At 37.1% G+C, this 27701-nt stretch overlaps 1 protein-coding gene across 1 annotated transcript in view; it reads right to left on the bottom strand.

Moving 5' to 3' along the window:
• The window catches only part of Pcdh15 (protocadherin related 15), a 1187935-nt gene that overhangs the window by 75848 nt on the left and 1084386 nt on the right, over nt 1-27701 (bottom strand). The window contains exons 29-30 of the mRNA XM_057794363.1: nt 27425-27565; nt 551-678 (exon numbers count right to left, since the gene is read on the bottom strand). Coding sequence (XP_057650346.1) covers nt 551-678; nt 27425-27565 — 269 coding nt within the window. The remainder of the gene's footprint in view (nt 1-550; nt 679-27424; nt 27566-27701) is intronic.

Genomic DNA, 27701 nt, shown 5'->3' with positions numbered 1-27701 from the left:
AGGAAGTTTGTAAATGGGGAGGGCTTTGAGATGTTACAGCTTGGTTCCACTTCCTTTCCACTCAGTGGTTCTGAACTGGTGATACATTGGGCTGGTGAACCTTCTATTCCTGCTACCAAGACTTCCCACCATGATGGGTTTATCCTCTCTGGAACTGAGATGGAAAATAACTCTTTCTCATTATGTTGCCTTTAGAGTATTTTATACAGCAACAGGAACAACACTATTGCAATTTATAGTTTAAGAACTTTGCATTCAGGTGGTGGTGGTTCTTGCCTTTGATCCCAGCACCTAGGAGGCAGAGACAGGTGGATCTCTGTGAGTTAAAGGTCAGCCTGGTCTACAGAGTGAGTTCCAGGACAGTCAAGGGTATACATAGAAACCCTGTCTCAAAAACCAAACTAAACCAAACAACAAACAAAGAATTTTGTGTTTTTAACCTGAATATAAATGTCATTCACACAAATAATGAGGCTATAGCATATCGGCAAAACTCAGAGCTCTTTGCTCTCAAAGTAGTTTCATATCAGAGTTTTTTTTTTTCTCCTACCTTCACTTTGAGCACAGAGGCAAACATCCTTGCATCCTCAGACACACCGCCAATGTAGAATTTCTTCTGAAACACTGGGGGGTGATCGTTTTCATCCTGAATCTCGATGTACACTTTAGCTGTGTTGCCTGGAAAAGAAGATATATCTTTATTGGTGATTGTTCATTACAATAAAAATCACTAGAGTAATAATTATTGTGCTCTTAGATAAAGGGGCGTGTGTAATATGTCTGATGGTCATTCCTATGTGTTGCCCAATTCCAGGTCAAGAGGAGATGGATAAGAATATTACTGGCAATGTTAAATTTTTAATATTTTATTTTTGAGGGGCTAGGTATTGAATCTAGGGCTTCATGGGTGCTAAGCAATTTTTTTTAGTGTTTCCAAACTGCTACCATTTGAAGGTAATACCATAGTAATTTGCTTTCCATTTTAACTTGTTTAACTTATTTTCCCTTTCATAGTAAGTAATAAAAGAGCTGTCCAAATAACAGTGTTCAGTGTTATGGGACACAGGCTTACTGAAAATTCATTGGAACTATACTGTGTGTCAGGTTATTCTATATGGTTTCTATATTTGACTAGCTAAGATCTGGAGAATCAAAATTTTCACTTGTGTATTTCTTAATACAGTGTATACATACATGCAGACACATATACAAATAATAAGTTTAAGATAAGATCCTCTTTTGGTTCAATGGTCTGGACCAGTTCATGAGGGCTTTGAGGTAAGCAGGCTTATGGACAACTCAAAACAGAAGGTAAAATTTGAAGATGAAGGGAATGGCGGTGCTATGGGTTGGGTGTGATTGTCTCCTAAGGTTTCTCATGTTGGAGATTTGGTCCCCTGGATGGCAATATTAGGAAGTGGTGGTACTTTCAAGATTGGGACTTTAGTCACTGTATATGCCGACCCAAGAAGACAACCAGAAAACACAGATATTTACATTAGCATTCACAGCAGTCGCTAATTACAGTCATGAAGTAGCAATAAAAATAACTTTATGGTTGCAGGTCACCACAACATGAGGATTTGTATTAAAGGGCTGTGGCATCAGGAAGGTTGAAAACCACTGACTTAAGGTAATATGCACTTGGTTCATAAACATCATTTGTATAAATTTATAAATGCACAGGAAATAATACAAAATAACTAAAACACTCACACAGCAAGTTTTAGTAATCTTTAAAATAAATGTACACAGAAAAATACAAGCTCCTACTTATATTTCCTCTAAAGCAGTTTATTCAATTTTACTGACAGAAGTAAGATTTTCCATTGTGCACTCTTAGCATGATACGCATGGGGCGTCAGCACTTTAGGTTGCATCATAGTTTTATAGAGATTGTACTTAGCTCACATTGGTTCCCTAATTAACAGTGCTTTTTATCTTGGCAATTCTTACTGGTGTAAGATGAAATCTCAGACTTGTTTTGATTTGGATTTCTCTGACGCCTAAGGATGTTGGCCATTTCCTTAAGTGTGTTTCAGCCATTTTAGATTCTTCTGTTGAGAGTTCTCTGTTTAGGTCTGTACTCCATTTTTTTTTAACTGGATTATTTCTTCTTTTGATGACCAATTTCTTGAGATCTTTGTATATTGTGGAGATCAGCCCTCTGTCTGATATGGGGTTGGTGGAAATCTTTTTCCATTCTGTAGACTGCCGTTTTGTCTTGTTGACCATGTCCTTTGTTTTACAGAAAGCTTCTCAGTTTCAGGAGGTCTCATATTTTTTAATACTTTATAAAATGTATTTTGGTCAGATTATCTGACAGCTTTTGACTAAAATATAATAATTTACAACTGCAGGTAGCCACTGAATTCCATTGGTGTGTGTGTGTGTGTGTGCGCTAGTCTGTCTGTCTGTCTGTCTGTCTGTCTGTCTGTCTGTCAAGGTAAGAGCTGCTCAGTTCCCAAACAGCTGTTGGATGAAAGCATGAAACAGCAAACAGCAACATTTAGAACACAGCAGTTGCTGTTGGTTCTCTTTCCACTCATAAACCCATGTATCCTCTAGGACACTCCAGGAATTATAATTATAGCTATAATTCAGGAATGAAAATAAAATTACATGCGGAATTTCCCAAAGGCTTACAAATAATTTATTATAATTTATGTGCACATTGGTCTGTCTGTATGTGTGTGTACAGGCATGTGCTTGTGGGTCCCTGTGTATACCAGAGGAGAAGCACTCTTTAACCACCAAGCTGCCTCTCAAGACATTATTTTTCAAACTATGATAGTGTTCCTTTCTTAAAATAGGCTTGATGTTGTAGATGTACCTAACCTTTATATCCTAGTTTAAGGTATAAAACTAATCATTAAATACTATTTTAAGGATTCATCAACATTAACAATTGGATTCATAGTAATGGAAAAGCTAATGGATTTTAACTTAAGAGCAGAATTTAGATTGTGACATTTGAGGATTATTATATTAACTCACTTTAGATTGAGTTCATCTTTGTCTTGGTAAAACACCACGACCAAAGTAACTTGGGGAGAAAATGATTTAATTGGAATATGCTTCCATATCGCTGCCCATCACTGTGGAAAGTCAGGGTGGGATCCCAAAGCAGGAGAAACCTGCAGGCAGGAACAGAAGCAGAATCCATCAAGGATCCTTGCTTACTGACTTGCCTCGCATGGTTTCCTCAGCCTGCTTCTTATATAATCCATGAACACCTTCCTAGGGGTGGTACCATGCTCAGTAGGCTGGGACCTCTCACATCAATCATTAATCAAGAAAATGGCCTATATATCTGCTTGCAGGCCAGTGTTATGGAGCATGTGATCAATTATGGGTCTGCTTTTCCAGGCATGTCTATGTTTGTGTCAAGTTGACAAAACCCAACCAGCATGTTATTACTCCTTGTTAACTTGAGAAACAAACATAATAAACGAATACCATTAAACTATAACCTTTCATTTCTGATAGTCCTCAAGACGACATTTTAACTTTCCTAAATTCAAGCCTTTAAAAATTCAATCATTTTAAAAGTCCAGTCAGTCTCTTTAATACATCCAAAGTCTCTATCTAAAATTGTTAGTACCTCAAAAACTCCAATGGCTCTCTAAAATTCAAAAATATCTTGTGAGATTTTGTAAAATAAAAAAATAAGTTACATAATTTTTTACTCCAAGAGGGAAAAACCAAAGCACAGTTGGATCAAATTAAAGCAAAACAAAACTCCAGGAGTATAAATAACTTGGTTCCAATGCCCAGGACTCAGGGTCTCTGGACTGCAGGAGAAAGCTACACTGTGCTGCTGAGTTTCTGTTTGCTGTTCTTTTGTTTTAGTAGGTTTTTAAAATTTTTTTAAAAAATTTACTATCCCAAGAATCCTTGGAGAGTTATAAATTAATAGAAGGCATGCATTTTATTGTCCTAATTCCATTCACTTAAATTCTGAAAAGCTGGGACATTTTCTGTTTTTGCAACCAAGTGGAATATGTGTTTTCTATAAACTTAACAGAGACAATTGTCTTTACTAGTTGATGAATCCCCTGGCACCTGGCTGTGAAGACTTCAGGAAGTTTGATAATCAGAGCTCTTTGTTCCTTTTCTGTTACCAAATCACTGACGTGGTTTGCCAAGACAAAGAAACTAAGGAGAGAAAATGCTTCACTTTGGAAACATTTAGAGGTGTGCTTCACTTTGGAAACATTTAGAGGTGTGCTTCACTTTGGAAACATTTAGAGGTGTGCTTCACTTTGGACACATTTAGAGGTGTGCTTCACTTTGGAAACATTTAGAGGTGTGCACTGATTCATCCAGTCCCGACACTTGTTAGGTTGTTGACAGTCACCTGTGCTCACCACTCCAGTGTCACAGAGCTTTTGGGAGATTTTGAATAACTATCATTTCATTTGAAAGAGATTATTAAATATACAGGATTCCACACAAACTAAAAATAATCAATCATAGCTCAGATTTAAATGTCTAAGGGTACACTTATTTTAAGAATGCCATCATTTTGTATATTTTACAAAAGACATAAAATTACTTTATGACTTGTCATTTAATATTATTTGCCGATTAACTTTGAAATTTATGCTTACAACCTTGTGCCAAACTATTTATGATAGCTAAAGTACAGTTGTGAAATGAGTGTTTTTCTACTTGTGTGATTTATAGTTAGAATAAAATTAACTCTATGTCTTTGCTGTAAAATAAGCAAGTCTACTTCTTCCCTTTCCTGCTAATTTTAGATAGATGATAGGCATTGTTCCTCTAAATGTTTAGAACTCTAAACAATTTTATTCTCTATAAACAAACTTTTCAGCTAGTTTTATTGCATTTGATTATTAGAATACTTTGAATTCCTTCACAATAAGGTTCTTACAGTTGGCAAGTCTACCTTGATCACCTATTAGTGCTTTAATATCTTAATTTATTGGTGCTTTCTCCGGGGCCACTACCCCATTTCTTTTCCTGAAGACATTATTCCAACTGATTTATTTCCTGAGAAAAATAGTTATCATAACTATTTGCATCAGACTGAATGAGAATGTTGCATAGGCTAACATCTTTGAATACCTGGTCCTCAGTTGGTGGCACTATTTGGGGATGTCACTGAGGGCGAGGCTTTGAGATTTTAAAGCCATGTGCCTTCCCGAATTTACTCTACTTTCTGCTTGTAGTTCAAAATGTAAGCGATCAGCTTCTGCTCCGATTGCTATGTCTGTTGGCTGCCATGATTCCTCAGCATGATGGTGATGGGACTCCTGAGTCTGTGATCTCAAACAAACCCTTCCTTCTAGCCGGGCGATGGTGGCGCACGCCTTTAATCCCAGCACTCGGGAGGCAGAGGCAGGCAGATCTCTGTGAGTTCGAGACCAGCCTGGTCTACAGAGCTAGTTCCAGGACAGGTTCCAAAGCCACAGAGAAATCCTGTCTCGAAAAACCAAAAAATAAAAAACCCCTTCCTTCTGTAAGTTGGGCTTTGGTCATAGCGTTTATCACAGACTTAGGAAAGTAGCTCAGACAGAAGTTCGTGCCAGAGAGTGCTGTGGTGGGTCTGACCATGCTGTTTTTACAGTACCATAGAGGCCTTTGAACTTTGGACTTGAGAAATGGATGGCCACTGTTAGTGGAGCTTAATGGGCCCTCCTCATAGAGACATCAAAGACAAAATTTCTAAGAGCAATGTGGGACCATGGAGGCCTAATTCATGAGGCTTCAGTGAGGAAAAAATTCTTAGCAGCTGACCTAAAGATACTTGTGATATTTTGGCAAAGAATGCGAATGCTTTCTGCCCATGTCCTAAGAATTTGCTTAGGGCTAAATTAAAAATTAATGGACTGATTTCTTTGGTGGAAGAGACTTCAACATATTCTAATATTAACTTTGCTGTGTGGTTTTTAATAATCACTCTTATGTTCTGAATAAATAGTCAGCCCAATAGGGTTTATGGTAGTTTGCTAGGTCAGGATAAAATCAGAACAACAACTTTGGTATTTAAAGAAAGCAAGGAGTGCAGAGACTTGGCTACAGGGGTTGCTGAATTATCTGACAGACTGCTGAAGATAACATTGCCATCAGTGCATTAGAGGGACTGACCAATTTGGTTCCTGAAACCTGAGGAACTGTCTTGAAGATCTCCCCAGGTCCTTGACTGTGCCAGAGAAAAGAATTAGAAGTTGTTATAGAGGAGAAACATTGGTGCTTTCTTGAGGGAAGAAATAGGATGGACATTAGATTGAAGTGTGGGTTAGTTAGAGAGGAAGGAGGGATTTTTAAATGACTTCACAGTGTGTGTGTTTTTAAACCTTTTGAAATTGCATTGCTTGAAAGATGTATGTAATTAACCAGTTTCAATGATTAGTAAAGGCCTAAACACACACACAAAACACAAGGGGTTGATTTGTTACTCAAAGAATCTCATTGTTGTAAATAGGATTGTGTGTTCAGGTTAAGGACTGAGAGAAGAATCCTAATATAGCTAAACCCAAACATCATGGATGTTCTGGTCTTAAGGAAGTATTATTTATTTGTGATTTTTGCATCCTTGCTTGAGAGACTTAGGAAAGTCATTTGTTTTCTAGCTAGTCTTTACTGGCTTTGCCAACTCTATTCAGTTCTGGCTTCTCAGACAATGGGATGTGCAACCAGACTTAGAGTGAGAAGCTATTTCCCTGCCCCAATATTTTCCTTCTATCTCATCTCAAAATAATTGAGCAAACTCTGTTGTTTTCTTTCCTTATGATCCTTTTCCTTCTTTTCTTATTCCTTAGACAAAAACCAAAGATTCATTAACTGGAGACCGAGCACCGTATTTACCCAGTTTGGGTCATATGTGCACCCAGTATCTGAAGGGTAGGGGGTCGCCATCCACCTCGAAAGAAGACTGATAAGGAATTCACAAGGAGCACGCAGTGTGTCTACCGGAAGAATGCAGAATGAACGTGGGGCAATAGTGAAAGATCAAAGTGTTCACCTGTATGTGGAATCACCAGGGTGCCTTCATTTGGATGCTTTTGCTTGTGGACACACAGCATGCATGGTGCCTTGATTTCCATACCATACACACATTGGTTGGAGGACTGTGTCCCCGCCCCCCCATCCCCCGCCAACTCCAGGTTTGAATATTTTAAGGCAAATTCTTGGACGCAACTCTGATTTAAATCAAATTGCTTTAAATTGTATTGAATGCTTACAAAATCCCTTTCCTCCCCATGTTGTATCATTTATTTACAACAGATTTTTAAACCCATGATAGATTACAAACATACATTGAATAAAGATAAGATAAAATGAAAGAAGGGTTGATAAAATAGATCAAAAAATCATAGGAAGGCCTGGTATTCTTCAGTCTCCCTGTATGAGAGTCACAGTGAGTTGAGCTGGAAAAGTGGCAAAGGTTAGATTGCACAGACTGCTCCTACAGAGTATTTGGAAATAAACCGCTAGGTAGAATGATATGAGAAAGCCACTGGTTCTTAGTTCTCAGCTTCTCTCTGTGATTTTATACTCTGCTGTATCTTCTGTGGTATTTGTTTTCTGTAGCCAGACAGCGAGAAAGATTGAATATTTCAGAGTTTATTTTTAATAGTTTTCTAATTTAGCTCTGATGTTGATTTAATTAACCTTTGCATGATTTTAATTACTTGTATCTAAAACATGCATTTTATGTATGTGTTTGACTGAAAGGTTAATAGCTGAATCAGGGAAGAAATGCACACAGCTGCTTGCCCCAGACACAGACATTCAGATTACTAGAGTACATTGTACTGTACTCAGAGTACTAGAGAACATCGTACTGCATCCAGATTATTAGAATATATCGTACTGTATTCAGATTACTAGAATATATCGTACTGTATTCAGATTACTAGAATATATCGTACTGTATTCAGATTACTAGAATATATCGTACTGTATTCAGATTACTAGAATATATCGTACTGTATTCAGATTACTAGAATATATCGTACTGTATTCAGATTACTAGAATACATCGTACTGTAGTTTAACTGCTTGCCCCAGACACAGACATTCAGATTACTAGAATACATCGTACTGTATTCAGATTACTAGAATATATCGTACTGTATTTTAACTAGGTCTTCAGAGAAAATGACAACTTTGATGAGTTTATTATTATGATATTGAGGGCATAATTAAATGAGTAATATTCTAGATATTAATTAAAGTCTGGATTTGTGTTCATATTAACATATTCTCTCCTTCGGAAAATTATAAATATCTCACTGCATTAAGAGTCTCCTATATTAATGGTTATCTTTTTCTATAATCTATTATTAATATACCTATCTATCTAATCTTATATATTTATAATCCAATATCTGTGTATCATTTATCTATGATCTATGTCTATCCCTATTATCAACCTGTTTATATATCAACTATCAATCTCATATAGCTACCTATCCATCCATTATTTATATATTTAATATATACATTTCATATAATTTTATAGCAAATTACCATAAAATTGGTGTATTAAAACATTAACTTGTGACTTTAAGTAACAAAAAAATATTTTATTTTACAGTCTGTCAGTCCAAAGTTTTTCTCTAGGCTTATTGAGATGCAGACAGCACGAATCCCATTTGGGAAGCCCCAGGTAGGGTTGTGTCTTTCATTAGATATTTATTATGCAAAAATTACAATTCTTTTAAAATTAATCTGCCAGGGTCTTACTTGGCCAGCTTTCAGAAGCTATGTGGGCTCTTCACTTCCCAATGCTTTTCTTTCTTTCAATTCAGAATAGTGGGAGACTTCCTAGTGTTGTTTTGCCAACACAGATCATCTTGCCTCTTTCTCTCTCTCACCAAGACCTTTGTACTTGTGTTAACTCCCTGATGTCGTAGAGCTGGCTCTGTGTCTCTCACTCACCAAATCCGAGAAGTCTCTGGAGGTCAAACCTTCATGAAGTCCAAACCTTCACTTTGGACATAGTGATCTCTTGGGAATGGAGGTCACCATTCTGTCTACAATGGCTTTAATTTTTGTATGTAAATTCCAGGAGACAGGTTTACAAAGCAGAAAGGTTTTTAGGGAGTTCCCAAGTAACAAAGTTAGTGAAAGTAAAATTATTTTCCAATACAAATGCTTCTATTTTGTACCTTTTATTCATGCACGAACATGACCAGGGACAGTGACTCTTAGTAATGGTTTTACCAACCTTGGGAACTCTGGGGGTTAAATATCATTTTCCAAGTGATATTTCCATTTAATTCTGTAATAAAATCTTAAGGCTCATTGGTTGCCTTTGTTTTATCAATGGAGATAATGGGGCTTGAAGAAATTAAACAACATGCTGGAAATGAAACAACTAGGGGATCCAGAAATAGGACTTAGACCCAAACATCTGATAACATACGCAGAACAACTTAATTATGACTTCATTTACATCATTTCAAAATTTAAGAGAATATTTAAAACTCTTCAAATATTGTAATTCAGAAAAAAACAGGGCACAGAGAATTTTATGTCAATAGATTTTTTTTTAAAAGTACTTTTATGCGTATAGGTACCAGACATTTTATTATTCTTCTGTATTTGAAAATGTAAGACATATTATATCACTGGGGCATTTGCAAAGCTTTCTAAGTTTTAATAAGTACATTTGAGGATGAGAACAGAATAATGAAATGGGATTCAGGAGCTGAAGTTTACTTTAAAACTGCTTTGGAGGATGGATGAACTAGTTAAAATGAACATGGTTCTGGGGGTGTGTCTCTATGAAGTCACATTTGACCTCACTTCAATCAACAGGAAATTATTTAAAACAGAATGGATGAACAGTGAGACTCCACATCCCATGTACTGAATTCTGCTGCCAACTATACTTGTAAAAGAAATCAGATTGTCACTAACATGGGACAGGGAGACTAAATTATGATACATCTATAAGGCAGATGATGAAGGTTATTAAGTCACTGAAATGGCGTTTCTGAAAAGTACCTAGTGACATAAATTATTTTGGACATTATAATAATAAATATAAAGAAACAGTCCCAGATTTTAAAAAGAGCACACACAATGAAAATTGTGTTTGTGTGTCTGTAGCTACAGCAAAATAGTTTAGGAGAAAGTATATCAAGGCTTAAAAGAACAAAAATGTGGAAATGTAAATTAAATTTCTTTTTATACACAGTTTATAATTTTATATAACAAAAGACACCGCTTTTCTAACTAAAATAAATCAATTTAATGAATAAAAGGAAAGAGAATCCCCAAATTATAAAACATAATATTCTCTCTCACACACAAATCCTGCAGTGTGCTTGACCATGCCTGTTACATGTATTTTCTACAATGTGCTAAGCAAAGAGGAGACACTGTATGAATATTCCTTATTCTACACAAATAAACTAAGGATAAAAACCTACATTTTCTCCTATGAAATAAAAATATGACTTTGTGATTTTCTGGTTCACCTGTTTATAAGAAGGAATTTCCAACTTGTATATGACTTACTTGTGAAGATTTAACCAAGAAGGAACCATGGAACAGAACAATGATCATGCAAAATACCATCTAATTATTCTTTAATCTGTTTATTTTCACTTAGTTCATTAATCACCGGTGTACAACATATTAAATAATTAATTTTTACAGAAAAGTTGGAAGCAATTTAAGATGGAGCAATGTACTTGCAACTATTTAGTGTAATGAGTGTGCTAAATTTAGCCTTTGGAGAGTACATAATGAATACCTGTTAGCATTTCACAGTTCTTGCAGGAGGTCATTAACTCTAAGTATTACTTCCATCCACTCCTAAACTACTTACTAGAAAAAAAAATATGTTTGAAGCAACACAACTTCATAAATTTATTCAGCTATTCACCTACTAATAATTTGGAGCATAAGTCAGTAAAAGTGAAAAATAAATTTTTAGTAATAGAACCTTCAAAGAATATCTATTCCTTCTCATGGAACTCCATACTGGTCACCCGAACATTACCTAAAACACATCAGTGTTCTAATTTATTTTTGAAAAGGTGAAATATTTTTTTGTCTTTCTTGGTTAGTAGTCTCCTTCATCTTTCATTTTTATCATAGACTTTTATCACCACCTCCCATACCTCATAGGTCACCACCTCCCATCTCATGAACTATGAGGATCCACATCTCCCATGGTCAAGAGGACACACCAACTCCAACAGATACTTCCAAAGGCTAGAAAGTTAGTGTCCCAGCTGTCTTGGTGGCATAGTTGCAAAAACAATATTAGTTTCTAATATTATTTGTTTCTCAAGTGTTTATCTTTCCTTAGATCCTGTTTTACTTGAACTTTGGTTATGAAAGCCTTAAAGGATTCTTCTAATAAATTCTTCTCACGAGTCAGTCAAACATGGCTTTCATCACTTCTAACCAGGTATCCTTTCCAGAAATAGTTCAGAATAATAAAAATATCATGCTTAAATTTTTCAAACATCCAATGAGATAAACACATTTTACCCTTAAAGAGGGCTGAGATTTCTAACCTTTAGAAAATACAATAAATACTGAAACTTGATAAGAATTCCAGGTCTATCTAATACCAAAGACAGGGATGTGAGACAGTTGCACAAATATTTTATCCATATGCCTTTTTCTGTTCTGTTAAGGCAAATTTGACTGTGAGCATTTCTACTGTTAAACTTTGCGAGATGTATAATCTTTGCTAATGTAGATTTTAAAAATAACATTTCCTCCGTGTTTGCTTTATGGCTCTATTTAGCCTCCTTGCTAATGTCTTAGATGTCTTCTATGGAAACAGTGTATGAGCAAGGTTGAGCCACTGACCTGCTAGTACTCTTGCTGTCCTTGTATGTTTTACTAAAGCAGGCAAACAGCTCTGTATGTCAAATAGTCAAGACGGAAAATACGTGCTGTATGGAAACAACTAGTAAAAAGACTTTCCAAATTGAAAGTGAAAGCATTCAGAATAATAATTTCCTTTGAACTTCTTGTCTGTAATTATTTTTTTAAAGGTATTATCTAGGGATTTAATTCTCTACACGTTTCCAGAAGAGGTGATAAAAGGAACAAGATTGATTAATGGAACTTATCAAAAATCCTGGGAATAAAGGAATGAATTAGATTTTGAAGTATTGACTGTTAGACTTGCATTCTAAATAATGATTAAAAAGAATGACAAACTAAATTTGTTTATTGTTTCTGAGGTCATAAAATTTTCAGAAACTGTTACAGCTTAAATCACATATTGACCTTCATACAGTGATAGTGCATGACTTCAATACTCTACTCTTACCAATAGACATGGTAATTCAGACAAAAACTAAACAGAGAAATGCTGGTACTAACTAATATGATATATCAAATGACCTAACAGAACTTTTTATTCAAATACAAAAGAATATAACATCTTCTCCGTACCTCATGGAACTTTCTCCAAAATTGACCACATACTTCACACAAAGAAAATCTCACCAGATACAGGAAAATTGAAACAACATGCTGTACTCTATCTGACCACCACAGTTTAAAACTGGGTATCATCAACAACAGAACTAACAGAAATTTACAAACTCTCTGAAATGGAACAACTTACTACTGAATGAAAAATGGGTCATTGAAGAAGCTATCAGAAGATGGAAAGACCTCTCAGGCTCATGGGATGGTACAATTAAAACAGTAAAATGGCCAACCTATCAGAAACAATGTACTGATTCAATGTAAGATTTATTAAAATTCCAACAGAGTCCTTCACAGGTCTTGAAGGGACAAATTTCAGCTTCATATGTGTCTTAGTTAGGGTTTCTATTGCTGTGAAGAGACACCAGGACCATGGCAACTCTTATAAAGGAAAACATTTAATTCAGGTGACAGCTGAGAGTTTCAGAGGTTTAGTCCATTACCATCATGGTGACAGATGTTGGCATGCAGGCAGACATGGTGCTGGAGAGGTAGCTGAGAGTTCCATATATTATAGGCAACAGTAAGTGGTCTGTTTCACTTGAAGTAGCTTGAGCATAGGGGACCTCAAAGCCTTCTCCTACAGTAACACACTTCCTCCAATAAGATCACACCTATGCCAGCAAGTCTACACCTCCTAAAAGTGCCACTCCATTTGGGAGCCATTTTCCTTCAAACCACCACAATATGGAAATACAAAAAAGACCCCACATGATAGCTAGCAAAAACAATTCACAGTAATAAAAGAACCTTTGTAGGTATTACCTTCCATGACATTAAGTTGTACTTCAGAGCTGTAGCAACAAACAAACAAACAAACAAATAAAAACCATCATGGTGCTTGCACAAAGTCAGGTATGTTGATCAACAGAATCTAATTGAAGTCCTAGACATGAATCTAAACAGTCATGGACAATGGATTTTTGATTAAGAAGCTAGAACTATACACTGAAAAAAAGTCATCATCTTTAGCAAATGGTGCTATTTGCCCTGGATGAGTATGTGTAGATCTAGGGTGAGGAAAAGGCCTACTACACTTTTCTATTACAGATGTTTTCAAGGTGATTAACTTGCTTAATATAAGGTTTAATTCTGCAATGTTCTATTTCTTGTTATTATCCAAAATGTCTTAATCAGTGTTCTGTTGCTAGGAAGAAACACCATGACCACAACAACTTGTAAAGGAAAGCATATATATATATATATATATATATATATATATATATATATATGTGTGTGTGTGTGTGTGTGTGTGTGTGTGTGTGTGTGTGTATGTATATATATTAAAGGTATCTTGACTTCAAAATTTGGGTCTAAGAATATGTTGTTTTGAAAAAGACGTTCTGCTTTTGTTTCTACAGAGGATGAGAACCTGTAGATTCCTTCTAGCCTAGTGTGGCTTGATGGAACAAGACCCCCTGAAAGTTCTCTATGAACCCCCAAAATACTTTGCCCAATAAAAGTGGGAAGCAGTTTGGAGAGGACTATGTCCAAATTTCCAAATATTGTTTAAAATGTTCATTTTCATTTAAAGGGTGAAATGATATAGAGATATATACTTTGCATTGGTATGCATCTTGATATAGTGATACAAATTTAAGGTCAATTTTGTTATATGTATATTTCTGCTCTTGATTATTGTATTTGAACAGCTCATTTAAAAATGAATGTAATGTGTAATTAAGAAATATAGGTTAATAGTCATCTATAATAGTCAAACTTGTAGTCAGGATAATTAGAGATATATTTCAGATAATAGGTAGTCTTCAAACCTTTCAAAGACTTACAGAATATGTCATTTAAATGTTTTAAAAACTTAAGGCTTTTCATGACAATGAAACTCATTTGCTTCTGGCAGTACCAATCTACTTCAAGAGGATGATGGGCATCAAAGAGGTTCCTTATGGATTTTGTTAGCCATTTGGGCAAGAAACTGCTCTAGCCTGGATTGCTTGATGTTAAGCTGCATAAACTGGACATGCAGAACCCAAAGAAAAATGACTGCTAAACTTAAATGTGAGATAGTCCTTCTGGTTCCTGCTTCATGAAAGAGTCTGCCAGACATACTGCAGGACACAGAAGAAAGTGACTGACAAACTGCTAATAGATGTGAAACAGTCTTTCAAATCTCCTGCTTCATGGAAAAGTCTGTCAGATGCTATGGGCCTGTAGGCTGAAGATGGATGCTCCAGTATTACAAAAGAACTTTGGGTGACTGTCCAGGCAGTGAAATGTCTGTCAATTCTAGAGTTTTGAAAGCTTTTTACAAGGTACTTCCTGTTAACTTAGGTAATATTATATTTTCTGGGGTCTTTGATAATGTTAAAAAATAGATAGCTATAATTACAGTTTCCTTAGTTGTGATAAAAGATAAAGAATAGATATAAATATTTTAACTATAATTCTTGCTTGATAACTGCTTTGTTATAGGTAATTTTACTATGTTAAAGTTAAAACCTTTCTTTTTATTTAGACAGAAAAGGGGAGGTGATGTAAAATTCCTCTCTGTATGTTGTGAATATGTTTTATTAGCATTGGTTAATAAAGAATCTGCTTTGAGCCTATGGAAGTGCAGAATAGAGCAAGGCAGGAATTCCAAATGGAGATAGAGGAGGAAAAAAGGTGGAGTCAGTGAGACTCCATTTAGCTGCTGATGGAGACAGACACTGGAACTTTACCCAGTAAGTCATAACCTTTTGGCAATACATAGAATAATAAAAATGGGTTAATTTAAGATGTAAGAGTTAGTTAATAAGAAACCGAAGCTAAGAGGCCAAGCAGTGCTGTACGTAAGTAATTTCTGTATGTTTATTTGAAGTCTGGACCAACAGGAAACGAACGAGCAGCCTCCACCAACACTGCAACATTACTGCTGTATTCCTCACAATGATGTCTTACTGAATACAAACATCTGAGGACAAGGGTCTGTTTTCTGGCCACCTGCCCTCTTCTCGAACAGAGAAAAATGCTGTGTCGAGTGAGCAATCAATGTAGCCTTATTGATTCAGCCCTCTACTTTGATTCCAATGGCAAGGAAATAAGGCTCCCGGGGCCACGTAACAGAAACAAAATCATGTTAGGCATATACCCTTAGATTAAAAGAATCATAATTGTTTTAAGGGACAAAATAACTCTACTTGGGAGGTGTGTGTGTGTGTATGTATGTATGTTTGTTCATATAAAGACTACTAAAATATGCTCTGATTTAAGTTGTTACATGTCTTTTGATGTGTGTCATTCATACAAGTTAAGACATTATTGTTGTGAACAATATATAATATGTATGCATTTCCTACATAATGAAATAGAAAATACAGTCCAGATATTTGCATCTTGAATAAGTCCTCTTTTCTGTCTTTGTGTGGTCCATTCGAAGGATTGAATTCAGATTCTTGCTTGTGCTATGCAAGTTCTTCCCAGCTGAGTCACATTCCCTACTCTATAAATTATCTCGATTTTACACAATTTGCATTAAATACAAAGGAAGGACATTTTAAAAAGAGAGAATAAACAAAGGAATTAAGGCAGCTATCCTTGAAGTAGTTTTAAATAAAAAGGAAGTTGTTTCTGTGGCAGGGTCTCACATAGCCCAGACAGGCATCAAACTAGCAGTGTAGTCTAGAATGACCTTGAGATTCTTATCCTACAGCTTCTTCCTTCTATATACTGGGGTTGCAGGTATGCACCTCTACACCTAGCTATAATTCCTTAAAGTTAAATGAACATGGTCAATATGGAAATAGAAAAAGTTACCTAGATGCTTAATAGAATTGAAAAGGCTTACATAAATATTATTCAAAGAACAAGACTAACAAGGACAGGCTAGAAATCCTTTACCAGTCCCCGAGGTGTAGTCTAAGATAATAGAGATCTCATCTCAAGGTTTCTATAACTTGTTATGCATGTGTTCATCAATTTTACATTGGAATATTCTAGGTCGTATTCACTACTTTCATATCTAGTACTTATTTTTATGTTTAATTTTTAGAAAGTTTCTAAATTCTAGACAAACCATAATTCACTTGGCAGAAACTATTTCATGCAGAAATTGTACAAAATTTTCTAAAGTCATTGGCAATAACATGTGAATAAGTATAGCATGGTCTTTACATACATAATAAATGTCAAAGGAAAGATTAAGGAGCTAGAGGGTGACTCTTGGAAAACATACAACTACCATAAGTGAGAACTGGGGCGAAAACTTCAGGATAAAAAAAAACACAAAAAAACAAAAGCAAAATGTGAGATTGAATTAGAGCAATTGACAACAGGAAAGTGCTTTGTTCACAGAAAACAATTGTACAGAGAACTACATCACATTTACTACAAAAATTATGCAACGTGAAGGCAAAGTTGTAGTCACAATGACTCTGGAAATAATATCCTCCACTCTACAGTGCTGTCCCTGCTTTATCGACCCACAGGATCAAGCTCAAAATTCATCTTCTGTGAGATTCCCCACATATCACCCATGTCCTGGTGATAGAAACTGGGGCACTGCAAAATGGAATAATGTCACATCCTTCTCCTTATGAAGAAATCAAGGCCAGATGTATCTGTTCCCACTTGACAGGGACCACTTATCATTAAAAGTTTCAAAACTGGGGCACTTTGAAACTAGGGCTAGTAATCAGGGGTTGATGTGGATCAAAGAAATGAAAGTTCATTTTAAAAGGAGAAGGGTGCAAGCAAAGAAATTAAGATGCCCTTATTCTTGGAAGTCATTTTTAATCTGCTTTTGACTTTGGTTGTCTGGAGACAGGCTTTTGTCCAGGCTAGAATTGGTTTACTCCGTAGCTGAAGACAGCATCAACGACTGATGTTCCTGCCTCCGTATCCATCCCCAAGAGATAAGATTATGGCTATGGAGCATCACTCTCAGCCATATTTATTTCTCGAGAGTAAATAGATGTAATGAATATAGGATTGAGAAAAGCGGCTGCGTGGATGATCTGCAGAATGGGGATCGCACTTCAGTTGAGACTAAGACTCACTTGAAGGGTCATTCCTGCTCACAGTTCTTGCACATGGCACTTCTACGGTACTTCTTTTCTCTATATAAACATAATGAGTGGGGAGTACATGAAGTCTTGAGTGCGTTTGTGTTATTGACACACACACAGCCATGCCACGGTTCCCAGTGCTTCAGAACCGCGGCAAAGCTTTTCTCAGGCCAGGCTCAAATGAAAGGTAAAGCCTTCGCTTGGTCTAATCATCGATATTGACAGTGCATAGAAACAAATCAGCTGCAGCGACCTCCTCCTGGATGACGGCAGCCTGAGACGGCTCACTCCAGAGACCGCCTACGGACCCCAGCCACCCGCCTCTTTCTCCTTCCTGCTGTGCATTATGAAGATGCTAGGTTTCTGAACTTATGCCTGTGCGTCTCCAGCAGAGTGCATGGATCACCTGAGCATTGCTTTTCTGTATGTATGTCTACCAGTTCTTCAGTCCTTGTCACCCCAGTCAGGTCACCCCCTAACTTAGGTTGCTCATAGCAATCATAAGTACTTAAAAATAACTTTTAAAAACAAGGTTTATTTTAATTAGGTGTGTGTGGGTGGGTGGGTGTATGTACCTTTGGAGGTCAGAAACACCTCCGAATCCCTTGGAGCTGAAGTTCCAGACAGGTGTGAGCCACCATAAGTGGGTGCTGGGAACTGAACTAGAGTCCTCAGAAAGGGCAGTGAGAGCTCACAACTACTGAGCCATCTCTTCAGCTCTAGAAAGTACTATTGTGATCAGGGAATAACGCTCAGATACAAAACATCTTCTTTGTATGAGCACAGCCCTGGGTTCTATTTCCAGTCTTTAAAAGAGTTCTTTCTCTATAAAGCATCGACCTCTCACTTATGCTATAAGGTTACTAACAGCAGGTTTGATGCTTAGTGTTTCTGCCTTCATGTATGTCCGTACATTGGGCCATACTCCTCATGACTCTACACAGATGTGGTAAAGACTCAGATATCCCGACCTATCTCACACTCACCAAGCCCAAAGGCACACAGATAAATATCATCACCTTTGGCTGAAGTCTCCCTGGTTTCCAGGATTAGATGCGCTTTGCTGGGCAGAGCACCTCCAAAGTGAGGGCAATTATTTCTGTTGGTGAGGCTAAACTGTGAAGCAGGTGTATCGTGATATTTTATTAGTATTTTAATAAACAAAGCTTGCCTGCAGCTCAGAGTGCAAAGTTAGCCACACTAGTCAGCCATACAGGCCAGGCAGTGGTGGCACACCCCCCCAGCAGCCACACCAGTTAGCCATAGAGGCTGGGTGATGGTGGTGCCCACTTTTAAACCCAGCACTAGAGAGGAATATAAGACAGGATGAGACAGGAACTCGCTCTCTTTTTCAGTCTGAAGATTTTGTAGAGGTAAGAACTCTCTAATGGTTGGCTGCTTTGCTTCTCTGATCTTTCAGCTTGAACCCCAGTATCTGTCTCTGGGTTTTTATTATTCATGCTACACAGGTGTAGTCATCTTACGGGAACCAGATTTCTCCTCTCCAACAACTCTGTGGCTGAGAGGATGACTGGGGAGACACACCCTGTCAGCACTGGCTAATTGTGCAAACTTCTTGCAGCTGCCCCCATTCTCCCTACAGTCAAACCTTAAGCTCACACCAGTCCTCTGAGGATGGAGCTGACCACTGGCACTCTTATCGGGTCATCTTCTCACCACAGTCACACTGATGGAAATGCCTCTGTGCTTTTTCACGATTGCTCACCTCAAATTACTTTTGAGCCTAGCCTATTAGGTGTGCTGGACTCACGGTTGTTGCTCTAAAACTCAGGCAACAAAAATGCTGAAATTTATCTTTGTCTAGTTAATGAGATTTTTCCCCCCTAACAATCAAGAACCAGCAGGTTCAGCTGCTTTTAAAATCTGATCAAAAGAAAGTATTTCTCTCAGTAGAAAAAAAAGTCCACTACTCACGGGCTGTAAGGAGTAAAATAAATGAAAATCTACCTAACAGGTGTACTAAATCTTCAGGAAATTATCAAATGTCAGCTATGCTATTGGAGACTTGAGGCCTTTTGTCACTGAAGCAATAGAAATAAGACCAAGATGCATGCTCAGAAAACACAGGGAAAACACAGGCCCGACTGGGCTGGGCCTTCTACAATAAGTGCAGTAGAGCCAGCCTGACAAAGAGGCCAGGCTGCTCTCTGGGTAAAGAAGAGGCAGCTTTTATTGATCTGCTGGCATAGGTTAATGGGCAAGTATCATCTTGTCTGAATGACTTCAGATGCTTAAGTTGTTATAGCTGCTGAGAGACTAGGAACGCACTAGTTCTGCCCAAAGGGAGAGTCAGCAGGTCTGCACACAGGCCTGGAAGGAATTGTCCCAGAGGTTCAGGCAAGAAAGGAAGGACATACATGTCAAGGTTTTCCATTCAGTTACAGGCACTATTGAGCATCCAAAAAGCCCATGAAGCCAAAAGGCTTATTTAGCTTTTCTTTCCATAACCCTGGTTTTATGCTTCAGACCCAAGTTTCCTTTCTCTGATACTAGGGACTATAGATGGCCTTTGTGTAGGCTAGGCAAGCACTCTTCCTCTGAGTTACATCCAAACCCTGATCAAAATCAAATATCTGTAGACTAAACACAGCTGACTCTTACTCATAAACAGTAAGGAGTTCATGTCACCTAGAAGAAAATGATGATTTATCCTGTATTTTATATTGCCTAGACAGTTGCTTCAATTTTCCACTTTCAGAAATGATGTTTTAGCTTTATGCGTTATTTAATGAACTTCAGTTGTATGAAGAGTTTTGTGTGCATTAAATTGCGTGAGTTACTTACTCTCCATGGAGCAAGTGTCTTTCTGATTGTAGAAGCATAGGGACCCATTGTATCGTTTAGGACTCTTATTATTAATAGAGCATTTGTGCTTTCTATTTTCTGAAATGGAATATAAGCTTTAAAAACTTTTTAATTCAATAAACGATCTTGACTTGATTTTTATTTCAAACTTGGACTAAAAAGCTTAGCAGAAGCTCAGATGATGGCACTGGTAACATAGTTCAGGGGAAAAATATTTTAGTGTATCAACAAGGCTCAGAGTAACAACACATACAACTGTCAATTGCAATCATTAGAGGAAATCTAAGAAGGAAAAAAATTACATCTTTTGTCATTTCACGTGTGGTCAGTTCTCAAAGATAAGCAAGGAGACCATTTAATGCATTCTGAATCTCTTAAATACTTTTTATTAGTTATTTATTGATCCTAGAAATCAGATTCGTGGGTTTATGTATGCTAGGCATCTACCACTGAGCAAAATTATCAATAATGTTTTTGAAACATGATCTTTTCAAGCAGTTTGGGCTATCCTTTAACTACCTATGTAGCTCAGGTTAGCTCATTATCCTAAAGCTCATTACCCTTCTGCTTCTGCCTGCTGAACGCTGGTGCTTAGATTTTTAACCACCACTCCTGGTTAAGAAGATGCCTAAAATGTTTGAGATAAAAAATACTACGCATGACAAGGCATTATTTTAAACTTGTCTCTATATTTGAAATGAATTATTTGTAGGATTTCTAGAAACGCAGCCACATGGACATAAAGCATTGATCATACCTAGCATTTTTGTGGTGAAGACTCTTCTATGTAGCATGCTTCAGTTTTGTTGCTTGAGCTGCGTGAAGCATGTTTTTGTAAGTCAGTCAATAACAAATAGTCATTAGCGTTATCTGTCACAGACCTTCTGTCTGAAACTGGCAAAAGCCGAGAAAATGAAATGTATTACAAGCTTGTACCCTAAAGCGAAACCATAAAATGAAATCAATAGCATTTGAGTCTGTTTTATCGCCAGTTTACGCTTATCTTAATTGCTCTGTCATTTGTTCCTGATTGAAGGCCTAGTTAATGGAATCAAAAATATGATGGCATGCTTGTGAAAAGATTTGGTTTTCTCTTCGACATTTAAAGATAATTATAATTTTACAATAAAGCAAAACTTGCCACTTTAGTTATGGAATTACATAAATCCACCTCAGTCATAAAGTTTCATGTTGCTTCTTCTACACTACATAAAAATGAAAAATGAAGCATGTGGGTATCGCTGTGGCAGAAATACTGTCGTACTCTTCTGTGCAGGGTCTTGTGGTTACCAGCTCTGTAGCGCTGCTTTGAGACATAGGATAGTTTACTCTGTGAACTCAGGAGCAATTGTGTTGGTGTGGGGAGACACAGCGCGTGCGCAGAAACTAAAGAGGTGCAGGTGTTCAAGACAGACAGTGTATTAGAAATACCAACGCTCTTAAGTTCAAAATTATTTGATCAAAAATATTGTTGAATGTGAAGATTGAGCTAGGATATGTCGATACTATCAGAATGGACTGAAGATGTAGGGGAGGTCTAGAGAACAGAGTAGGAGACACCATAGGAGCCAGTCTGACTTTACCCCAAGAAAGGTAATCCCTCAGATGGGTTGTTCCCATAGTAAGTACTAAGGAACAACAGAAACTTGGCACATTCCCCTGACAGCACTGGTGCGGCTCATCTACAGTATAGCCAAGGCTAGAGAGCCAATGTCGGGGGGTGTGGAGGGGAGTGGAGCTCAGGCAGCCAGTCCTTGGGTGGATGAGTACTGTGATATTTATTTGATGCTGTTAGCCTGGCCCTCCAACCTCTCACAATTTGGCCTTTACTTTTCAGATTCACTCCTGCATTGAGCAAACACCCAATGGACATATTTATACATTCTGTTTTTAAGGTTATTGTTATACACCAATTTTGCTTTTATTGGGATAAGAACCAATAGGGCATCAAGCCTTCTAGAAATACCCTAACACTATTCTGTGTCCCACTCAATACTAGTAATATTAGTAATTCTCACAAAAACTTGTACATGAATTGGGCTTTGTTCATCACAACTATTCATACGCTATAGTCATACTAAAGAAGGACTCAGAATAGAGACACGAGTCATAGCTTTTTAAAGACCATATTTTAAAGATTTACATTTTATTTTCACTTAAATATCTCCTTTAACAATTTCATATATGGGTACAGTGTATCCTAATTACCCCATCTCATAATTCCCTACAAAAGTATATGTACTGTTTCAATATCTTTTCTAATTTTTGATTTAAAATATTTTTTTCTGGTTGATAAATGCTTAAAAATACCGCAGTTTAAAAACCTGAAATGATAAAACAATGTGAAGAAAATTATGGGGAAATACTTTGCATTGATTGAGACATGATTCTCAATGCACAAGGAACAAAAGCAAAACTTCAGAGGCAATTCCTTCAAGATAAAGAGACTCGGCAGAGCACAGGAAACATCACTGGGGCAAAGAGTGTACTACAGATTAAGAGAATACATTTTCCAACATATCTGACAATATAGTATCTGAATATATTATATTAGAAAGTTTAAAACATCTTAACAATAAGAACAACCCAAAAAGTGATTAAATGGCATCGACAGATATTTCTCAAAGGAAAAATGTAAATGATCAGTAAAATATATGGATAATTATCAATACCTCATCTATCAGGGAAATGAAACCAAAACAACAGATGCACCTGAGACTAGCCAGCAACTAATTAACAAAAGCTGAACATAATAAATGCCTGCAGGGAAACAGAAAACAAACCCTCTTGTTGAAAAACACGTTTTTAAAAAGAATACAAATTCTCCTACATTGATACTAAAGTTACACAATCATTTTGAAGAACAGTACGAAATTTCTTTGTCAAATTAAAATTAGATGAGTCATAAAAACCACTCATCCATTCTACTTCTAGGTAAAAAGCACAGGAAATAAATCCAGCAGCCAGAGAGAAGACCCCAAACACAGCCATGATCACAATAGTTAAGCTATGAAATCAATCTAAATGTCCGCTGTCCGCCAGCGGATGCATAAGAAATACTGTTACGAACACATGCAATGCAACATGATTCACCCCCAAACAAGAACGGGACTTTGTTATCTGCAGTAAAGTACATGGACATGGGGGAAAATAAATGAAAGAATCCACTCACAGAAGGAGGAGCGCCACACCCTTTCTCAAATGGAGGAGCTAAAAAAAACTAACCTCAGCATATGTTTTCACTGATCATGGGTTTTTATTGAATCTCATATTATGTAATTAATACATATTAATAAAAATGAGAATATAATTGTTTATTAGGAAGTGTGTTTTTAAAATGAATTAAAATATTTACTTTAATATATAAATTAATGCTTTAAATTTTATTTAAAGACAAACTTCCTCCCCCCCTTCCCCCCATTTAGGGATGTTACCAGAAGTTGCCTGTTAAAAGTTCTCTGTTTAAAGTAATCTCTCTCTCTCTCTCTCTCTTGATCGATCAATCTGTCTATCATTTATCATCGATCTACCTCTCCATTCTCTTTGTGTTGGCATTATCTTTAAGAGATAACATGGAGATATTCAAAGATGGATAGGATGTTTCTGATGAGATTTAGAAAAACATGATGGTAGGTAGCTGGAATTGTAGAAGAGATGTTAATATTTTTCTGTGATGGTCAGGTAAGAGTTAGATATTGAAATATGAAAAAAATGAAATTTATGCCCTAGCAAAGCTGAGCAATCCATATATGGTGGTTCTGTTGAGCCTGTCCATATTGGGTTTCATAGTCTAATTTGATGAGGACGACTAACCTGGTCTCTTCCTCAAGAAGACATCAGATCTCATTACAGATGGTTATGAGTCACCATGTGATTGCTGGGAATTGAACTCAGGACCTTTGGAAGAGCAGGCAGTTCTCTTAACCGCTAAGTCATCTCTCCAGTTCACAGTAAACTGAAATATGCCCAACTTTAATCCTAACACTAAAAATCACTAGTTCATCCTGTCTTAAACTCTAATGCTGAATCTATGAAATAAACTCTATAATCGCCTGTTTTAATTCTCATTCACATGTTAAATACATTTGTAGAACAGTTACAAAATTCACTTTGAAAATTATTTTATGAACAATCACTTGATAAGGAAGTCACAATAAAGTACAACCTCAGTGAATTAGATTCTTATTTTTATTAATATATTGTACAATAGAGTTAAAATCCTTAGGGTAGCTAATTTTGTAGCAAAGTAAAACCCTTAGACAATTAATTAATTAACCTCAATTTACATAATGGTCTACTTATTTGCATAGTTAATGGACTAGGGATTGATTACAGGCCATTAACAGTTATTAATAAATGGGACGATGTTGGAAATGCATGTGTCTTCACTTCGAAGAGAAGGCAAAGGTTGGTCACGAAATGTTAATAGCAATATTCAAATAAACAGGCAGTGGTCAAATGAACATGTGCCTTTTAGACTTCATGCATTTCTGTGCGGTAATTCATGAGCATTTCTTAGCTGGTCTCATCACTACATACCCACCAGAGCACAGCCAAGCCTATGCCTGGACACTGGAAAAACTTTCACTGCCTTCCATTTTACATTTACACGATAGTTAAGGGAATTATTTGTATTATGCTTATATAGAGAGCTTACCATCTTTCTATTCTGAAAATCATAGTCATTTTGAAATACAAGATCCTACACCCTGAGCCTGCAGTTAAATTTTCCTTTTAAAGCTATTTGTTTCAATGAAAAGTGATAGTTACAATTCAATTAGCTTTTCCCATGTGCTATGTTTACAAGTTATATAATACCTTTCCTTTAGATCATATCTGTTTTAGCCAACAAGGTATACAATGCCACTCTTTTATAACATTTTATCTGTTTGTTTAGCCAGAGAAGTTTACAGTCTATGGAATCTTCTACCTTTCTTCAAATGGTTTTAAAATTACATCCATTTAATTGATTGTGTGTGTGTGTGCACGTGTGGGTTCATCACAGGTAAGTGGGAGTCAGAGGACAACTTAAAGGAATCACTTCCTCAACCATGGGGACCAGGGGAGGGACAGAAATTGCCATTTCCTGATAATCCACCTTATTGGCCCCAGCTTAAGGACTTTAAAATCTGAACGAAGGGACGGAGAGATGGCTCAGTGATTCGGAGCACTTGCTGCTCTTGTAGAGGATCTGGTTCCAGTTCCCTGCTCCCACCCCAAGGCTCACAACCACTCATAGCTCCAGTTCCAGAGGATTGGACTCCTTCTTGGACCTGTATGTCCATGCTGTCACAGGCATACATGCAGGGAAACTCCAGTACACATAAAATTTAAAAAAATTACAAATGTTTAAAACGTGGGGGAAGTGGTTCACCATTTTAAAATAATTCAAACACGCCAGTGAAGTACTGTCTCCGAGGACAATTTAATTCCTTTAATTTAAAATGTATTATGTGATCTGGATTTTTGTTCTTTTTATTTTTTTTAAGATTTATTTATTTATTATGTATACAGTGTTCTGTCTGCATGTATGCCTGTGGGCCAGAAGAGGGCACCAGATCTCATGGTTGTGAGTCACCATGTGGTGGCTGGGACTTGAACTCAGGACCTCTAGAAGAACAGGCAGTGCTCTTAACCTCTGAACTGTCTCTCTAGCCCCATGACCTGGATTTTCAAATAACGCTGATGTATCTTTACAACAACTGTTCAGGCACCCACACCCGTGTAAACGTTACTTAACACATGGGTGTGGGTGGCTGTACAGTTAAGATAGATAACGGTCTCCTCTAGTGACAGTCAGTGGCTGAGCTGATGTGATTGTATATACACATCTCCCACTTTTTCCCCACCCTGGGCCCCTTTTCAGCACCTGGCTTTCTCTCTGAGCATCACATCCTCTCCGTCTCTTTTCCTCTTCCCCCTCGAGGGATGCTGATGCATGCCATGCTGTAATTTGGTGTTGAAAGATGATGTCAAGGGAAAAGGTGGCTGTTTCAGCTCACTGGTTCTCAACCTTCTTAATGCTGTGACCCTTTAATACAGTTCCTCATGTTGTGGTGACCCCCAACCATAAAACTATTTTTTAAATATTATTTTACAACATAATATTGTATTATGTTGCTTCTCCATAACTGTAATTGTGCTACTGTTATGAATTGTAATGTAAATATCTGATATGCAGGATATACAATATGCCTCCCCCGTGAAAGGGTTTTTTGACCCCCGTCAACACAGGTTGAGAACCACTGTCTTAGAGACTTTATTGCACTTTTTTTTTTCTGCAGGTGCCTCTATTGTATGAAGTTAGGCGAAATGTGTTTTTATTGTAACCATCTAGATCTTAACCAGGACACAGTGGTTATAAAAGGTTCATTTGCATGAAAAAAATATTACATACATGGATATATTGTGATACTGGTAACATCTCCTAGTGCTGGGGTCAGTTCTTTCTACAAACTGACTTGTCCTTGCTTTTCCATGGTGGTGACATTGCTCTGACAGGTCAAAGGAATGTTTCAGCATTACAGTTTCAGTGGCATTATGTCTTTGACGTACTGACTGTCACTTTGTAACATTCCTGAAACTAAGGGTAGGCATTTCATCATCACACAGAAATGCATGGAAATTAAATGGGATGCCACATGTAATTTGGCATTACTGTTAATCACTTATTAAAATACTATACTTTTATATGGTTTGCTCCCTCTCTGTCTCTCTGTCTGTATGTTTGGCATATGCATGCTTCCATATGTATGTGGCGGTCAGACAATAACATTCAGGTGGTGATTCCTTTCTTCTACAATGAGGATTCTGGGAACAATCTCATGTATAGGGTTGGTGGCAAGCACTTCACTCACTGAGTGATCTTGCCAGCCCGCTAGTTATGGTTTTTAATGTGCCTTTCCCTCTGTTCTCATGCAGTCAGTGTCTGGTGGTCATGCATCCATTGCAGTATTGTTAGCCATGCTCCCAGGCTTTCAAAGGGTCAACTTATGTGAGGTTATCATAACAGCATTTTATACATTATCTGTAAATAGAACAAGTGTTATTATCTCATCCCTAGAGTTGCAATGCCATCTGCTACCAGCAATTGAAGAGGTTACCCCCCCCCCCCGCAAAACATATTCATTCTCTTAAGCAATGTAGCTTACTTTTTGAAGGAACCCGGAGATTGGCGAGGACCACTTCCAGAGAGTCTGCTTGCACCCGAAGCACATAGCTGGTCCGTGTTTCATAATCCAGTGGTGCATTTACATAGATGACCCCTGTGACATTGTTGATTCCGAACTTATCTGGAATTTAAGATACAGCTCCTTAGTTTCTTCACATGGCAAGAAAAAATTCTCTTTAAAGGGTATTATGGTTTCAACAACACTAGAAACATCAGAAAGAATTGTTAAGTTTCAAAGTGATAGGGTTCTGGTATTC

Source organism: Chionomys nivalis, chromosome 19 (assembly GCF_950005125.1).
Source record: "Chionomys nivalis chromosome 19, mChiNiv1.1, whole genome shotgun sequence".
NCBI lineage: Eukaryota > Metazoa > Chordata > Mammalia > Rodentia > Cricetidae > Chionomys > Chionomys nivalis.
This window is presented reverse-complemented; position numbering and strand designations above follow the sequence as displayed.